Source organism: Vanacampus margaritifer, chromosome 13, assembly GCF_051991255.1.
Source record: "Vanacampus margaritifer isolate UIUO_Vmar chromosome 13, RoL_Vmar_1.0, whole genome shotgun sequence".
Classification (NCBI taxonomy): domain Eukaryota; kingdom Metazoa; phylum Chordata; class Actinopteri; order Syngnathiformes; family Syngnathidae; genus Vanacampus; species Vanacampus margaritifer.
The window spans coordinates 2861238-2879472 of NC_135444.1; the positions used below are offsets into that span (position 1 = coordinate 2861238).

At 39.7% G+C, this 18235-nt stretch overlaps 1 protein-coding gene across 19 annotated transcripts in view; it reads right to left on the reverse strand.

Annotated features, from left to right (window-relative positions):
- Positions 1–18235, reverse strand: part of lrrc7 (leucine rich repeat containing 7) — a 142244-nt gene that overhangs the window by 21372 nt on the left and 102637 nt on the right. For 17 of the 19 annotated variants that reach the window (XM_077583622.1, XM_077583620.1, XM_077583621.1 and 14 more), the window contains 12 exons: positions 17578–17677; positions 17060–17184; positions 15359–15577; positions 15165–15287; positions 14431–14542; positions 11968–12181; positions 8127–8633; positions 7287–7511; positions 6968–7196; positions 6164–6514; positions 5824–6069; positions 1950–2162 (listed from right to left, as the gene is read on the reverse strand). In XM_077583622.1, the coding sequence (XP_077439748.1) occupies positions 1950–2162; positions 5824–6069; positions 6164–6514; positions 6968–7196; positions 7287–7511; positions 8127–8633; positions 11968–12181; positions 14431–14542; positions 15165–15287; positions 15359–15577; positions 17060–17184; positions 17578–17677 (2664 nt within the window). The remainder of the gene's footprint in view (positions 1–1949; positions 2163–5823; positions 6070–6163; positions 6515–6967; positions 7197–7286; positions 7512–8126; positions 8634–11967; positions 12182–14430; positions 14543–15164; positions 15288–15358; positions 15578–17059; positions 17185–17577; positions 17678–18235) is intronic. The other 2 variants (XM_077583619.1, XM_077583617.1) reach the window with 1 other exon arrangement.

Genomic DNA, 18235 nt, shown 5'->3' on the forward strand with positions numbered 1-18235 from the left:
CGGAAAATAATGGGAAAACAACCCAGAGAAATCAATATACTGTATACAAGTTAGGCGAGGTAAGTGAGTGGCAACGTAAGATGGCCGCCGGTGGCTTCATTTATCCCAACAGTGAGAGAAACGACATTATTATGCTGCATTCGAGGATGGTCGGAAGTCTGACTTTTGCAAGTTCAAATTTGGAAGTCTGTACGGGAACGCCCCCTTGAACTCGGGAATTCCACTGGCGAAGTCGGGAAAAAAAAGGACCCCGACTTCACCGACGGACGACAAGTGACGTCACTCTACAATCGCAACCCCTCTGGAAACACGGACCGTGAATGGTAAAACACATTTTACGCAAGTTTAAAACTAGATAGCTTTCTTCATTCCTAAATATTCAACATAACTTCACATGACACAACATACGTGACAGTATGCTCCCTGCATGAAATTATACGGTGATCTACTGAACTATATGGAATGCTTATGAAATTAGATAAAAACAATAAATGAAGCAAAATTGCGAGAAGGTAAGTGTGCTGGAGGTCAAAATTTGAGGACCAACAATTGTTTTGAGCAAAAACAATTTATCACTATTTATCATTTGGTTGTTTACTTTCGCTTCAAACGCTTTCAGGTCGGAACTGGAAAAAAAAAACTCGGATATATCAGACTTCCGACCATCCCCGAATACAGCATTAGTCCATTCCTATATAAGTTTGTGTGTCAGGCACATAAGTGTACCTTTCTAATGCAGATACTTGGGTCCCGATGGTGAAAAAAAATCTTATAAACCCATTTAAAGTGTTAGACCTTTAGTTACTGTACTGTATGTAAAAAGTTCATATACATTTGCTTTTTTGTTAAGTCTTTATGATATGTTCCAACACAGTCATTTTATATATTTGTGGTGTTACAAGTCAAGATACAGCAGAGAATAGTATCTGTATGATTCATTTAAAATGTGTCCTGGGGATTGCAAAGACATTCACTTTGGAGCTCTCAAAACGGGTGTCAGACTAGCAACAATTTTTTTGCTAGTCCAGAGGGAATCCACATATTACATCAGATACTGAGGGTGTTGACCTCACTGCACAAACTTTGAAGCCAGCTAACTGTAGTTAATGTCAACACACGTTTATATTGGGGACTTAATAATATAAAGCAGCTCTTAGTTGTCTCTCTGTTGGTATGAAACCAAACTGATGTTTGGAGGTGTGCAAGTTGAATCAATGTGGGCACTAGTTGGTTTAATTTTCAATTTGTACTTGCAATTATGAGTACCACAAAGTTGGTTTTATGAACAAGAAAAGGATGTAACACCACATATGTCAATATATAATTAATAACCTTAAAATACACCACAAAAAAAACAAGCAATTTATTTTTTAGGTGTCCACTAAAAGAATATACAGATAATTACAGACTGTCTTCACTATAAGGAAGAAGAAAATACTTTTTAATTTTTTTTTTTTATTTGGTTAAGGCCGAATGAGTCCACAGGTCAAGAATATGAGTGTTCTCCACTAATACAACAATTTTCATTATTGAAGCGACTACATTTAAAAACCAAGGCTACCCCCTTTGCAAAAAGGATGCCTTTAGAAATGATTTTCGAATATTTTTTGTTAAATGCATTAAAATTATATTGTAAATAATGACACTGTAAATCATTTAAAAATAGTTATTATTGTTATAATAACTATAAGAAGTGTTGTCTAAAAAATGTTGGATTATGCCATTTGACGACGTGATTTCTTCTGTACTTGCTCACAGTAGTGACTGTGCTTGGCTGACAAGAGGTGACAGTGTGGAGTGGACACGCACATGCAGCCAGACGCATATCTGGTCAACTCTAAAACACAAACTTACATAGATACAGACATAATGGGGTTCCATACGCGGTATACTGTACAGTACGTGTATGTGTGAGTGTGACCTCTCGCGTATTTATTGTTTCAACATACCCTGTCCAGGCGTTTGGCCTCGATGTGCCTCAGCAGCTGTTGCCTCCAATCGGCGGGCATCTTAGAGGTTATGTCTTCGGGCTTCTGCGGTACCACAGGTCGGACCTTGATGGTGTCATCAGAAGGCTTCTCTGGGCAGGTTGCCAGAGTGTAGTCAGGCGGCATCTTCTCCAGGAGGGCCGCCATGGTGGGACGAGCTGACACTGGACGTGCCTGATAGTCAAGTAACAGTCACTTGGACGGACATTACAATATTGCACATAATTTTAAAGGATAACTCAACACCAAATCAACTTTTTTTTGCTAAAAAAAAACTGTATAAACTGGTGTCTACAAATGCTGTCTACATGTCCTGGTCATTACTTTGACATTTTTGTGCATGTTGGTTGAAAGGTTGAATTTGGGGCAAAACCCATGTGTTCTGCGCCATCTTCAGGTTACACACTGGGATAAACTCAATTTGGCTGTTCGTCCTCGCATTACACGAGACGATACGTCACTTGTTCCGCAATACGTAGTCGCCCCCGCCACCCACACACGCCTCCTTAAACGGCTTCTTGGCGAGTTGCTGTTGTCAATCACAGCCAGACCATGCCCAACTCTCTCACCATTCGCAACCCAGAAGTCCTCCAGGCAACACCCACTTTGAGCGCCAATTTCAAATTTTAGTGAGGGGTGGAGTAAGAGTCTGACATTCTGTTGAGTTTGCCTTTAAAGCTCCTGTATGGCAAAACAGATACAGACAATGAAACAGCCTGCATGTTCAGTATGGCACTTGTCCACACTGTCTTCTCAGTGGCTGACCTGCATAGATGAGGTAATATACAGGGAATAGCTGAGCAAAGTAACAGAAAATGGAATTTGTTTGCACAAAGACTAAATTAGGGCAGATAAGTGAAAAATTAAGTGTGACAGTATTTGCTGTGTTTGTGATGATCCAGCAAGTAACTTTAAGCCTTTTGTACATATATGTAGTTTCAAATACTGAAAGAAGTAGACATCAGTCACAAGTGCTCTATGTTCATTTTCCAGCACAGTTTCTATACTTTGTTTTTCATGTGCAAGTGTAGCCAATGCAGTGATTACTAAACTGCTGGAAATTGTTGCTATTTTGGGATATGTCTGACATCGTGCTCTATATGACAAAACTGACAACATTATTTGAAAATCTTAGGGGACGAAACATTGTGACTGGAGCAAAATATGTTGGCAATAATAAAAAGTAATGATAACAATTAGTGCTGTCAAGTGATTAATTTTTTTTTACTAATTAATCGAACAATTTTCTGTTATTAATTGCGATTAATCACATTTTCTACTTCTGCTTCTACCTTTTGCTACAAAGCTTGTAACAGATATTTACTTTAGTAGCATTTTGGAATTAATGTAAAATCATTAAATTCAAAGTACATATTAGAATCAAAGACTGTTTCTAATAGCTTTCTTTGATAATTGAACATAATTCTTCTCCTGAAAAATACAACTGATCAAAAGTCAGCTTTACCGGTCATCTTTTTCTCATAGAAACAATTCTCAAAACTTCTCACTTCCAGATTTAGTTGGGCCCACAAGCAGTACACTTGGAAAGTGGAGAGAACTTGGCAGTGTATTTTGCTTTCAAATAATATGCCAAAGATGCGCAACTAATACACGTGCTCGTGCAAGCGTTCAAATTACTTGAGATTTCTCCAACAAGCTTCAAGCAAGTACAACTTGAAAGTTAAACTACCTATAGTCTTGTTTATCCATCTTTGCGCCAGTGGATAAGTTTGGTAGCCCTAATAATAATGCATCAAATTCATACAGCGCTTCCTTTGCTATTGCACACTCAAAGCGCTTACAAGGGATACATTATTGAATAATGTTCACATGTGAATAATCATTATTCACCTACTCCAGTACTTGCACATTCTCACGCTGGTGGCGGTAAACTACATATGTAGCCACAGCTGCCCTGGGGCAGGCTGACAAAGGCGTGGCTGCGGCCCCTCCAACCGCCACCAAACATTCGCTCCAGGCATGCTCCAGTGTGAGTGGCACTATATTTATTTATTAGTAGTAGTAGAAATAATTGTAGTAATAATAATAATAAAAATGAATTATTATTATTGGTAGTAGTAGTAGTACTTGTAGTAGTAATAATAATAATAAAATATTATTATTATTATTATTATTAATAGTAGTAGTAGTTGAAGTAGTCCTAATAGTAGTAGCAGTAGTTGGTGTTACATTTACCTGAAACCGGCTCAAGATTGAACTCATATCAGGGCTACAGGTATGGTACTGTTGTGCTGTGCAAAAATAGGTGGAAATTTGTACATATTTTCGAGTGGGCGTGGCAAATTAAAAACAGAATCATAATTTGCAGAATCGGATCAGATGGTATGAATTTTGCGTTAGTCCACTTTCTATGACAGTTACAGACTTAAACCATGTGAGAACGCAGTTGATGCATCTTAAAAGACAATGTCCATACACATGAAATCATATTAGAATTCTTCTCCAGTGATTTGACGTAACAGCCAATAAGGTGCTAAGCTGAGCGAGACATTTTGCAATGCGATGTGGTCATTTAGAAAAAGGAAGCTAAACACATACAATTCAGGTAAGTGGCCGTCAGCATAGATTTGAAGCCTTCACTCTGAGTGGTTGACGTCACTGTAAGGTAAATATTATAGCTGCATGTCTGATGTTTGTAACAAACCAATCTGCGCCAAAATCGCTAAAGAATTCATTGAGTTATAATAAACTTATTCGAGCCAAACACAACTTGCTATATATATCTATGGTCTCCAAAGCTTGATAAATTACCAAGTAGACTTCAGGCTAACCCATCCAGCATTCAGGATGTTTGCCACGAGGACGACCATTTTATAAACCAAAGCGTGCAATAACCGACCCCGATTCTCCTGTTGGCCACAATGGAAAGCAATATTCTAATTAAGGTAAGACATTTGAAACTTAAAAGAACAACTATTCCGTAGTTAGAACAATGCAGCAGCAATTTGATGATTATAATGAGTTTTTAAAGAACTGAATGAAGAGCTTTGTAAAACGCTTTGAACACCGTATGATGAAGTCTTCTCCATTTACAATTTTGGTCAAATTATATTTATTTTCAGGTTAATATGACCCCCCCCCCCCCCCACACAGAAATATGTCATATTAAGTTACGAATCCAACTGTAATCTGTTCGTTGATGTCGGCCCAATTTGTCGGCAAGTCTAGCCCCTAGTAGACTGATATGAAGGCAAATATACTGAACTAGTTTGATTTTACCTCTTTATGGCATGGCCTTACATTTCCAAGCAATTACAGCAATTACATTGTGCCCCAAAACATATCAATGAAACAACAGCATACACAGCAATAGGGCTGGGCAATAAATCGAATTAATCCGATACATTGCCATTTTAAAAATCAAATAGTTGAAAATGTGCTCGATTGTGAACTCGAGTTTTGTCCATTGGATTGTTAAAAGCTGTTGTTCTTATATTCAGTTCCATCCAAATGTTTTTGTGAGTTGTAATATTGCACCAGTGGCAGAATGTTGGATGGTTTTACAAGACATGTTTACAAAAGCTACCAGCTACTTAATTGTGGCATTTAAGCACAAACTACGAATGTTTAGTTAATGTTAAAAATTATTTAGAATCAGGAGAAATTATTGTTGTCTCAACATTTTGTACAGGAATTATTTTGGGTTAAATGAAACCTTTAAATAAATTTTTGTTGGGTTTATTAGATTAAAATCGATTAAAATCGTAATCGTCTTAAATAACTGAAAAAAACCCCCGCAATTTTAATTTTTGCTCGTATCACCCAGCCCTACACAGCGGCACTAACATGTATGTTATTTACTGAGTTGAGACACCTGAGATGCTCCATAGGTCTCAGTGCTGTAGCTTCTAGCAGACAGGGGGCGACGTTGAGTCAAGCTCTTGGTTGGATAACCAATCATGGGTTTCTTCTGTTCCTGGTAGTTGCTATAATCGTCATCGTAGCGTCCATTTCTCTTGTTGTGCATCATTTGACTCTGGTTGTCTACCATGTTGGCAGGATGGTCTATGGGGGTGGAATAAGCCAGCGCTCGACTATAAAGAGGAGGGTCCCCCTGATGCTGCACAAAATAAACCAATACATTAGTTTCAGTTAAAGATATAACATTGCTTATTTTTATAATCATAAAACATAAAAAAATTCTCATTTCATACTTGCTGTCTGTACTGAGCTTCCTGCAGGGCCTCCTGCTGGGCTTCGTGGACTCTACGGAACAAAGCAAGTTCGGTAGAGCTTACCAGTGAGTCTGCTCTCCTCAAAAACCCTGGCCTAGAACGCTGCGATGGGATTGGTTGCTGCTGCTGACTGGAGGAACCATCCTGATTGATTGGTGATTGGGGAAAAGAGAACATCTCCAGTGGTGGGTAAGCACGATACCGAGGGCTCACCAACTCCTTGGGTAATGTCTTTCCAGGTTGATTGATGTACTCCAATGCTTTTGATGAGTGGTTGACATAATCTGGTGTATTGGGGAAAGGTGGAGGGGCACGTCTGTCCATGGTCACCTGATTGGTTAGAATTGTTTACAGTGAGTAATTAATTTACATATAAATATTTATAATAGACAATAATGCAATGAAGCTTAAAGAAATAAACAGTTACAATATTGCTTTATACAACCATCTAAATCAGTGCTTCTCAATTATTTTTTGACTAAGCTTACCATCCAACCCCGAAAGAAGACATTTCACTCACTCCAACCTTCCACTGCTGTCTATAAAATTGTTGCAAGTACACCCGTGCAGGAAAACTAATACTCCTTGAGCACTCCCTGACAATGAGAGCACCACTGCCACCTACTGTAGTGGATGTGCAATTACACTTTATTCCAGTATAGCAACAACAACAAAAAGTTCCCTGAGGTCACACACGCCCTTCCCTGCTATCTCCCCGCGACCCCCCCAATGAGAGCCCGCACCCCTATTTGAGAAGCACTTATCTAAATGCATGTTGCTGACCTGCGGATTATAGTTTTGGTCAAAGTGGTAGGCTTTATGTGGGACTGCAGGTTTTTGGCTGTGCCCCTGCTGGTTGTGGTTGCCATGCGCTGCAAATCCAAGTTCCTCATCTAACATAGGTGCAGACTGGGACCGAGCCATGTTGGTCTGCTCCATGGAACCCAGCAGCTCTTGGCGGTCCAAACTGCTCTGCTGCTCAATGGACGAGCTGTAACTGTCCATGGGAATACTGTAGATAAAGAACAAGTGTAAACAACAACAAAAAAGTGCTATACCTGTATGACTTATCACAGTGGGTAAGTAATACATAAAAATTGACCTGTATACTTTGTAGCAGCCAATGTCGATCTCGTCAATGCTCTGGGATTTTTTAAACTTTGACCTTGTTTCTTTCATCATCGGAGACAGTCGGTCAGAGTTTTTGCTCATTACCACAGTTACCTTGTTGCTGCCAGTGACAGTGAGCTGGTCCTTTCTGTTTTGCTCCCCCTGATTGTTGTGGTATGACCAGCTACCAGGAAGAGGCACTGATGATTGTTCCCGCCTAGGGGGAAAAAAAGAAACAGAGGTAAGAGCTCTGCACACCAAATTGTCAGGTTTACAACAGCAGCACCATCAAAGGTAGTTATTACACACACAAAAAACGGCCAGCAGGTGTCAGTAGAGTATAAGAGATTAGCCAGGGCCATGTTGCAACAAGCTCTTTTTCCTCAGTGTTTTCAACAGGTTTGTGAATAACGATGACACTTAGCTATATTCTAATGCGTTGCTGCAAAAAGGTAACAGATACAAATATACATTTTTCATGATGAAAGAAAAGACTCTGATCTTTATTTTGTTAGGTTCCATGTTTTTATAGCAATATAACACAATATTCTGTGGGCCTTGCAAAATCAGTCAAAATCCAGTAAAACAGCCGGGAACGAAGGGGGTTGCTTCGGTGAAAATGGCTGGGAGTGAATCAGTTAATGAATAGAGAGAAGTTTTTTTTGTTCTTTGACTAAGTTACAATCTGTAGACCACTGGTGTGTGAATGTCTCGAAACATTTTTACACTTTGTACAGTAACATTAGGTTAAGTTCAACAATGCCCAAAACACATACAACAGTAAGTGACAGACTACTGAGAAGTAAAATTGATGATCTCCTACTTCAGTTACCTTTGATCTGCCACCTTGCGGTCTGGGTTGGGGCTTGAGATTGGCGTAAGGTCCAATTTGGAGGGAAAAGCTGTCCTGTCTTCTAAGGGACTTGGAGTGCGGGTCCAATTCTGCCAAGGATTCTGGGATGCTAGTGCAGAAGCATGGGGTTCATTGTCTTGTGTGGCGCGTTGGTTGCTGTGAAAGGGAAGTGTCTGTGTGTCCAGCTCTAAGGGGACGCCTACAATTCGTTCTTGCCTTAAGAGAGGACGGCGGCCATGTGTTGACTGGCTCCGAGGTTTGGAACCCAGTGCTGGGTTACCCTGGCTCGCATTAGACGATGAAGGGTCTAGGGGAGACTCCTCAGCATCAAATCCAGTGTTGTCATAGTGAGGGGCCTCGGCCCAGTCGAAAGGCTCACTCAATGGACGTCTATCTCCACGTTGCTGCATGGTCCCTGATGGAGGAGTTTCTCTTTGCGACAGCAGGGGCTTGGAGTCTATTGGTTTAGGAAAAGACTGGGCCAACCTAAATCAAGACAAAGCATAACATTGAAACAAACTCTAACAAGAATCTATTTTGTTGTTTGTGATATAACAAAGGAGCATTCCTTTTTTCCTTATTTCTAGTTCAGAGTCAATATTATTCCTGGTGCAAAGAATAATACAGAGAAAAGTTAAGCATAAATTCAATTTTACAGTATGTGGCCTGAAAAATGACTCAACAACACATGTTGCTGTACCTGTCATATTGTTTTATTTTATTTATAGAATGTCAATTACAAATGATAAATTATGTGGTTTGTTTAATATATTGCTGTTGAAAGAGAAATTGGAACTTTCCAAACATACAAACAATATAGTTTTTCTCAATTGTAGCCTAAGTGATTGTGCCCCATATTCATTTCAGTGATTATTGCCTCCTTCCATGCAAGGTTATCTCCTGAAAATTTAACAGGGGATTCAAATGAAAAAGGGATTTGTATGAAACGTTGTCCCATAATATATTGAAAATAGCAGAGGTGGGCATTCCATCAATATTGCGGGAAAAACTGTCCATCAGTTAATGACGGATGCCCGTACTGTAAGATCCAAAATACTGTGGCAATTGTTTTGATATTTTTAGAGGTTGAAGTTGTTTGTTTAGAAATGCGCATGTGAATTTTGGTGATGATTCATAGCATTTTTGTGTCATTAAGTGACATTTACAGTTCTGTTCCTAAGGTTATATACCCCAAGAGCAGAGATTAGAAATCCAGGTCCAGAAAGTAAAAACCCTGCCACAGTTTGGCTTTAGCAAGTTCATTACGAGAAGCACCTGTGGCTAAAAACAAACTTTGGCAGGGTTTGTACTTTCTTGACCTGGTTTTCCTATCTCTGCCCACGGGTTTAAGCTTTTAAGCACAACTGTAAGCATGGCTGGAATTGGGTTTTCATCTGTCAATGTAATCATCAATAACCGGGTCAGTGCCAACAAACCTTCTCAGTCGCCCATTTCGTTGACGAATGATGAATGATGGAAACATTGACGGATTCCCATTTCACTGACGCACTGCAGAGTACATTCACTTATTTCTTGAGACTGCGGCTAAGCCATTCTTTTTCTCCTGCAGTAAACAAGTAAATATACACTTACCAGGTAGGCTATGCTTACTTCCTCGCCCACCATTCTCCAAGCCTTCTCTTTTCTGGCTCTGTCCCAAACTAATAGATGGCCGTGTTGTAGAGCTCGTGTGACTACAGACTGCGATGATAATGTTTTCCTCCTGTTCGGTTTAAATTCCTCATTATTGCTAAGTTTATGCAAGCATTAGTTTAGTGTTCGGTTCATTTTATATTAGGCATTTTTTTAGACAGCTAAGGGGTCCTTCGGTGCGACATTTTACATTAGGCAAGTTATTGAACAGCTATGGGATCTTAAAGGTCTCATATTATCCAACTTTTCAACATACTAAAATAGTTCTCAAATGTGTAAAAGACATGCCTGTGACATGCATTTTCAAAACTGACTTTGGATCTAATATTTTTGCTGTCCCTAAATCAGCCCCCCCCAAAAAACGCTGTGTTAAAAACAGCCTGTTTTAGGGGTGTGTCACTTTTATGTAAATAGCTGCACCTGGCCACGCCTAGGCCATACCCTTCTCTCTGGAAAGGGGCAGTGATTTCGGTCACCGTAGCCATGTGCTAATGTTGTGAATGGAAACGACTGGCAATGGGAGCAGAAGAAAAGAAAAAAACAGACATGTCTTTTACACATTTGATAACTATTTTAATATGTGGAAAAGTGGCATAACGTTTTTTACGATAAGAAAAAGTAGCATAATGTTACTACAGAAACTATGTTGTAGCGTTAGTTTGTGATTGTTTAGGCAATGGTTGTTTTGCCGTAACCGGCAAATCTCCCGTGAACGGCATTTTGCCGTGAATTTCTCTGATTTGCCGTGAATGCTTGTAGACATTTACAAGCGGTGATAAATACAACATTTAGGCCACTGTGCGGTCGCAACGTGCAAGCCGTCTCGTCGAGACCACTTAGCGGCCGGTTAGCATCACAAAGTCATGTCAACTAGGTGGCAAGTTGCCAGTCACTGCAAATTAACCCCCGCGGATTGTAACTTGACAAAATACGCAACCGCTTCATATTATCCAACCACCGTCTGCTTTACCATATCTGACCTCTTGTAATCAAACAACCTCCACGCGACAAATGAAGCTCCCACTTTAGGCACTAAAAATACACCAGTAATATGGTAGAAGGTGCACATTTATTAGAAAGGATAGGAAGGAAGGCTAAATCAAAAATGTTAAACTTATATCTTTCCCGTTTCCAGTCGTGTCACACTGTTGGGATCGATCCATTATGTTTATACGTGTTGCAAATCCAGCTCTGAACAGGCTTTCACTAACAAAACTGTCTTTTGAGAAATTATGTCGGTACACGTCGTTCAAAAATAAAATTAATCCACCGTCTTCTCAAAGACTTGGGACAAAGGAAGCAACCACTTTTTCCTGCTCATTGTTTCCCCTCTGCACGGAGCATTTGCGACCAGAAAAAGAAAAAAAGAAAGGAGCAGCCAGCTTCTCGAATTTCAGTGGGCGTGACAAAACTTTATCAGAGGTGGTGCCACTAACCTGAGGGGGTTGGGTCGAGTGCACTTCCGTGTCTTTTTGACGTCACTAAGTCACGGAAGTTTAATCTGCCCGTTTGAGATAGGAGGAGAAAGCTAAAGAAGTCGTGGACAGACTTTTTTCATACCTGGTTGGATTGTAGACAGGCCGGGGTTGTAAATTATGACCACAACTATAACTTCACTAGAAAGACATTCTGGATACTGATTGGGTATGTAAATCGTTGACAAGTAAACCTAATAAAAGTCAATGTCAAAAAAGGGTCAAATGAGTCTAAAATTAAGACACATTTAAAGCAAATTAAAACACTGGTTTCATTTTGCAAAGTGTATGTTGAATCTTCCTCACTTAATTGTGGCGCCACTACAAGCTTTATGTTTAGTGGTAATGACCTCAACACACTTACAGTATACTGATGTTTGTACCGGTCAACTTTAAGGCGGGGGAGGAAAGAGATGAGAGAGAAACAGAGCGAATCGTGACAACACTGCAGCATCCTAATGAGCTTCTCTGACCTTGACAGAGCAAGGAGAGGAATGGGAAAGACAGAGAGACATGCAGGTTTGGAGAGATGTTAGAGAGAATGGGTAAAGCAGAGTGATGAGATGGAAGATTTATGAAGGTGATAGTTAAAGGAGATTGAAGTTGAGGAATGAAAAGAGCACAATAGATGGCTGTGATAAAGCGACACATATGGCACTGATCATGAACCATGATTGTATATTTGTGGCTACCTGTTAGTCCAGTGAGTTTGAGGAGCCTGGTCCTTGTTGGGTGGCGGTAGGGCGGGGTTGTGTTGGTGTGCGTGAGAGTGAGGGTGTGAGTGAGTGTTGACAGGTGGGTTGGAGGAACCAGAGGAGCCGACCGAGGGAGAATAATCAGAGTAGGTGGCCGAGGAGCCGCTGTGGTTCAGACAGTGGAGTTTATCCACCTCCTCGTCTGTAGATTCTGGAGAGAGAGAGAGAGACACACACAAGAAATGACCTTGCGCTTAGTCCTATCAGTGTTCTCATGCCTGCTTTTATTTTGTAGTAAATAGTTTCAGAAATTTAATTTCCTGTCCTTGTGTCTCCTGTTATCTTGACTGTCCCCACTTGTGTCCCACATGTATAAATGTATAGTATAGTATAGTATAGTATAGTATAGTATAGTATCATATTGTATCGTATTGACCATTTGCACTGACGTTACGTGATCACGTGACTGCCCTATGACGGACGACGGAAGGAAATGATTGTTGAACGGAACTGGACGTGACCGGGAGCATTTAAGTGACTTAGCGACTGCTATTTTACAAATTAAAAGTTATTATTGCCCATACAGCCATGGAATCTACTACTTAAATCAAAGTTCGCCTGTCAGTCGAAGTTGCACATTTAGTTGGGACTTATAGAGCGCGATATTTACTTAAGTCGGAGATCGCTGGTTTGAAAACAGCCCCTTACCTTCTGTTGCTTGCTGTTTTTACCAAGTTAATCAAATTGACGACTTAGTCGGAGTTCACAGCGCACGACCTATATCATTATGTAGTCAATGCCGTCTCTTCTCCTTACACCGGGGCTGATTCAAAAGCTTGTCGCTGGCTGAGTCTCTGGGACGAGATGCTACGCTTACACCGGGGGACTATATATCTCGTAATGCAAAGGTAAAACTTGTTTATCATGCTGACTTATTTTTACATAGTCCTTTCTATATTGAAACACTGTGATGATGTTATGTTACTAAGTTTACTAGCATGGAACAAACGTATCGTAGTGGCAAGCTATGCAGTAATTTCATGAATATGACTCCGGCTCCAGAGTGAAAAACTCCAAGCACAAAGACGAAATCCCCCATCATTAAACAGTCAAATGCACTTAATAGTTTTGAAGAAGGTGCATTTTAAAACTAAGCTGTGTGTTCGTGCAGTTGGAGTGGGCGCTAACTAGCTGGCTCATTAATGTGATTTGAAACACTCAATTCGACACCTTGTTACAATCTTTGTTCAAGTGTACGTTTACTAGTAAAATCTATGAACATGTATCTACTACCTACAACATTTATCTATTAACCTCGCAAAAAATGATCGCTGCAAATCTGTGAATACTTTGTGGGCTGCCAGTCTTTTCTGTTGATTGCTGCTATCAATCGACGTAGTTTGTCTTCATTAGTAGGTATGTGAAAGCAACATTTGGTTTACTCCTTTGTGTGTCTGTACAATCGACCGCACAGCAAGATATGACCATTTTATAAGATAATCAATTAGATAAAGGACTTTACGCTGTACGAGATTCAATGATTACAATACAGGCAAGTGGCTCTTTTGCCGTCCAGCGTCCCGTAGTGGGCGTTCCCATGAGGGCTGTGACATCACGTGCAAAAGGTCAATAGTCAGTGTCTATTCCTGTCCTTTGTCAGATCGTTTTGTTTCCTGCCAAGTCCTGAACCTGCCTGTGTGTCAAGAAACTTGACCTTTCTTTCATGTTACCAAAAGTCCACACGTTTTGTTTCTTGTGCTTCTCAAATTAGTTTTTGCTGTTATTTTTATTGCTACTTTTACTTTTACTTTTTGTTTATTGTTGATCCAGCTTGGCAGTGATTTTTTTCTGTGTGCCTTGACAAAGACTTATGGGATTCCTGCATTGTAGTAATTTTTTTTTTGGCGCTTTAGGGTCCCTGTTGAACACGCAATAAACCTACTGCCATTTTTGCAACTTGTGAATTGTGCATTTGGGTTGTTAAATCCACTAAATGCAAATTCTGAATTTTGACTTATAACTAACACTGCAAAATAGAGCATATTTTTAGCATAAAGCGCACCATACTCCTGCATCTACAGGTGCATGCCATGCAGACCGCACAGCTCTTTCTCTCTGGATTTAAAGGGAATGAGGGGAGCTGCTTCAATTAGGGGGAGTCGGCTGCATTCCCTCCCACTACGGAGCACAACTGCAAAAGCAAAAGCCCACTTGTACCTGCACGAAGGAAAATACTAAAAGAAAGAAAACTCCACCCATCCGCATAGTTAGACTGCGCTTAGCACTAGACTTAAGATGGGCATGAAAATTGGGCCCCAGGTGTGCAGCTCTGAAATTAATCTGTGTGGCACTATTACTAATTAATGGACATTATTACAAGCCAGCCCCAAGTGCTTCATTATATCCCAGATTAAATGTGTTTAAGCCTGTATGTCTTTGTGTTTGAGTGTAATGCGGCACCTTTCTTATCCTTGCCAAGCAGCACCACCTTTGGTTTGTACATTGGTGGCTCCACAAGAGTAGGCCTCATGTCAGAGATGCGGATATCATTGGGTGAGCCGCCCATTGAGTCCTGTTGGAAGTCGATCATTAGTCATGCTGTTATGTTAAGACAAATCATCTTTGGACAGTCGATGAGGAGATAAAAAAGAAATGCTTGAAAAGAATGAATATGATATAAACCTTTTTCACCTTCTTTATCTGGGAATTTAAAATTCAACCGTCAAACCAAAATTATGGAACACTTGAAAAGGGACTCTCATCAAACAATAATACAATACACACTTGGATGTTGATGGTGTCATACATAAAAACAGACTAACAGAAGCAATTAAAGGTTGCCTTTCTCACACTATAGAGAGGGTTAGGCTCATGCCGAGCTCAGACTACACAAATGCAGCCCAATTTTAATCAAACAGATGTGTCACAGACAAACGTTCACTGTCATGGCTGACTTTGAGTTGTCTTGAAGCGTCATAACCCGTGTTGTGTAATCAACGACTTGTCGTCAGGTGCCTGAGATGTTTCACGATACAGAAAGTCTGATGTGTCAGTATTGTTTATTTTTATCCACATAATGTGTAATCATATGTGGCGACAAGATTTGTTCGTAGACATTGACCAATACTGAGACAGAGTGAAATGTTTGACTTTGATCAAATTCAACCATTTGAGCAAATATTTGAGACACAAACCTCTGAGCTTTCTGTCAGGTCCTCTTTGTCCTTTCTCTTTGGGATGTCAATGCCAGAGTTATGCATCGATCCCTGATCCATTAGCTGAGTCTGAGAGAAGTCCTGCATCTCTCGGTCTATTACCTAGTAAGCAAGGATAAAGCCAAACAAGAAATTAATTTATGTTTTTATGATGCAATGTGTGTGTTTTGTACCTCTTTGGGGGGAAGGGGCCATGGCGGTTCGTACGGCTCTTTACTATGGTGTGTAAGTTCCATGTTGGTTCCTGCTGAGGTTGCAGTGCCTGTGCTGAGATGGTGCTGGTGGCCATGGCCAGTGTGAACGTTTTTACCCACAAGGCCTTGCACTGATTTAACCATGTTCTTCAGGTCCTCGGGATACGGTGTTGGATAGCGTTTTAGGTTTATCTCCACCTGTTGAAAAAGACCAGAACAATATTTAAATTACGTGTCAACCAAGTGTTTTTCTCTTTATGTGCCATTCATATATGTATGCCAATGAAAACTAAACAGGGTTAAAAAACAAACAAAACTAATGAACTGCACTATAGTGTTTGAAGTATTCAATACTGAAAGCCACTGTAATTAATGAGTAATGTATTAATCTGAAAGAAATCCTGTCTTTTCATGACTAAACACGACAGAAGTATAAGGCTGGCAATGTTTTGGGTTAGGTTGCTGTGTATGCTATGCTTTGTACCAACAATGGTTCCAAAGACAAACTCGTTTCAATCAATTTGGAATTAATATCTGTAAGTTCACAAGGTTGAAACTGGGAGTGTGCAATAAATCGTTTGGTGCATTTGAATGTGATTAGAGGTGCTCAAATTTTTTTTAGAATGTCCTCAAAAAGTTAAGCAAATTTCCATAATTCCATTCAAAAAGTCAAACTTTCATAGATTATAGATTCAGGGCCCACAATTTAAGTGATTTCAAGTATTTTTTTTGTTTATCTTTACATTATTTGGGCTTTCAGCTCATAAAACCCACAAAAACTGGATTTCAAAAAGTTAGAGTACTGTGAATAAATCACCATGTATACTTCCCAGTGTTTTGCATGCAAAAAAGAATGGATGGATTGATGGTATTGTCAAAATGATACATCAACCTTCAGTAGTTGGTTGGGAATCCCTTTTCCTTAATCACTGCCTCGATGCGCCGTGGCATTGCCTGGGGGTCTTGGAAGCCAAGGCTTTCTTTATTTTTGCTGTCAGCTCTTTGTTTTCGGTTTTGGTGGAACTCATTTTCCTCTTGATAATACTGTATCGTGGCTCTCGTTTTCCTCTTGTAATACAGCACTAACAAGAGGAACATAAAGACCACATGACCCAAAAACAAAGCACTGACAGCAAGCATCAAGAAAGCCTAGGCTTCCAGGACACCCAAGCAATGCCACGGCACATCCTTTTTTTTTTTTTTAAAACAAACAAACAAACATGATTACCATTAAGATGAGTCATTCATCTGAATGACTCATTTTTTTATCGAAAATATGTTTTTATTTTAACATCTGAATTTTGTCCTTGTTATAAACAGTAACTTTTTGTAACTTTACAAAAAAAGTATTTTTTTATTTTTTACATTGATGCATATTTAAAGAAGTTTAAATCTATTTGAAATTGGTTTTCACCCTATTCAGGTGGTAAAAATGATGGCTATACAATATTTTTGTACAAATGTTCAAATACTTTTGAATTCTTAAAACTGATGTATTATTTATAAAATGTATGCAATTCAGAAAAAGAGGCTAAATGCAATATGTTTAAAGCCTCACTACATATTCAAAGTTTATTTCAAATTCATTGCGATTGTGGATCAAAGAACTCATAAAAACACAGGCTACACACTGTACTGACAGACAGACAGACAGACGGGACAATAAGATAAAGGGCAGACCTTGACCTTCCCGGAGTTATCCTCCTCTTCTTTCTTGTCCTCAAAGTCAAAGGCCACTGTCATCCTCTGCTGTCTCTGCTCCTCCCACAGAGTTGGATTAAAGCTGTCACTGTCCGATTGATAATCTGTAAACAGAGCATCAACTATAAGGTCAAACATGACATTGTAAAACTACCAATGAACTTCCAGGAGAATTAAATAGATAGCCTAGCTGTGGCTTGAATACTATATTAAGAAATTATTTATGGTGAGAGGGACAATAAAATTATTATATTTATGTTGTTACCACTTTATTATTATTGTTCATCAAAACATAGTTTTAAAAGTAACCCCAGGGATAAAAGGTATTTGTATTAATTAAATTTAGCATTATTCCTTGCATGAAATTGGTATGAAAGTTCCCACATGACACGTGATAGGCTCAGACTCCATATTCCTGCTATCATATTTTCATTCACACGCACACACATACACAAGCAGCACACGCGCGCGTATACACACACACAACTTGTATGTACCCTCATCATGACGAGGTTGTTGAGGAAACATGTAGTTGGTCAAAACCTTCTGTTTGGTGTCAGGGTGGGCTTCTGTCTGTAAGGGGATCAGAGCCTTGGACTGCAATGACAGACATATCCACATCAGCATTTAGGCAACGCCATGCGTAAATTAAAGGGCCAGCGTGAGGAATGTTTGGATTGTTCAATGTTCATTAATTTTAAAAACCCAATTTAAATAATATGTAAAAATAATAATTAAAAAAGTGCTATCCCAACAATGTTTCATTATTTTTCTTCCTCTCTGAGGCACCGTTGTGTTCGTGCTTCATAATGCATGCACTTCAAAATTAGGTCATTGCATTCTATTAGTTCACCACTGGATGGGACTAAATTCTACACACTGTGTCTTTAAGAAAAAAAAAACATTATAAATCACCTTTGCACATTAGCACTCATTTGCTAGCATTCATACGTTACAGCAGGAGTGGCCAAGTTCGGTTTTCGAGAGCCCCTATCCAGCCTGTTTTCCATGTTTCTCTCCACTAACACAACTGATTCATGATCAAGATCGTTATCAGGCAAAGCTTGCTGATTAGCTGATCTTTAGATTCAGCTGCGCTGCAGGAGGAAACATGGAAAACAGACTGGATAGGGGCTCTCGAGGACCGGACTTGGG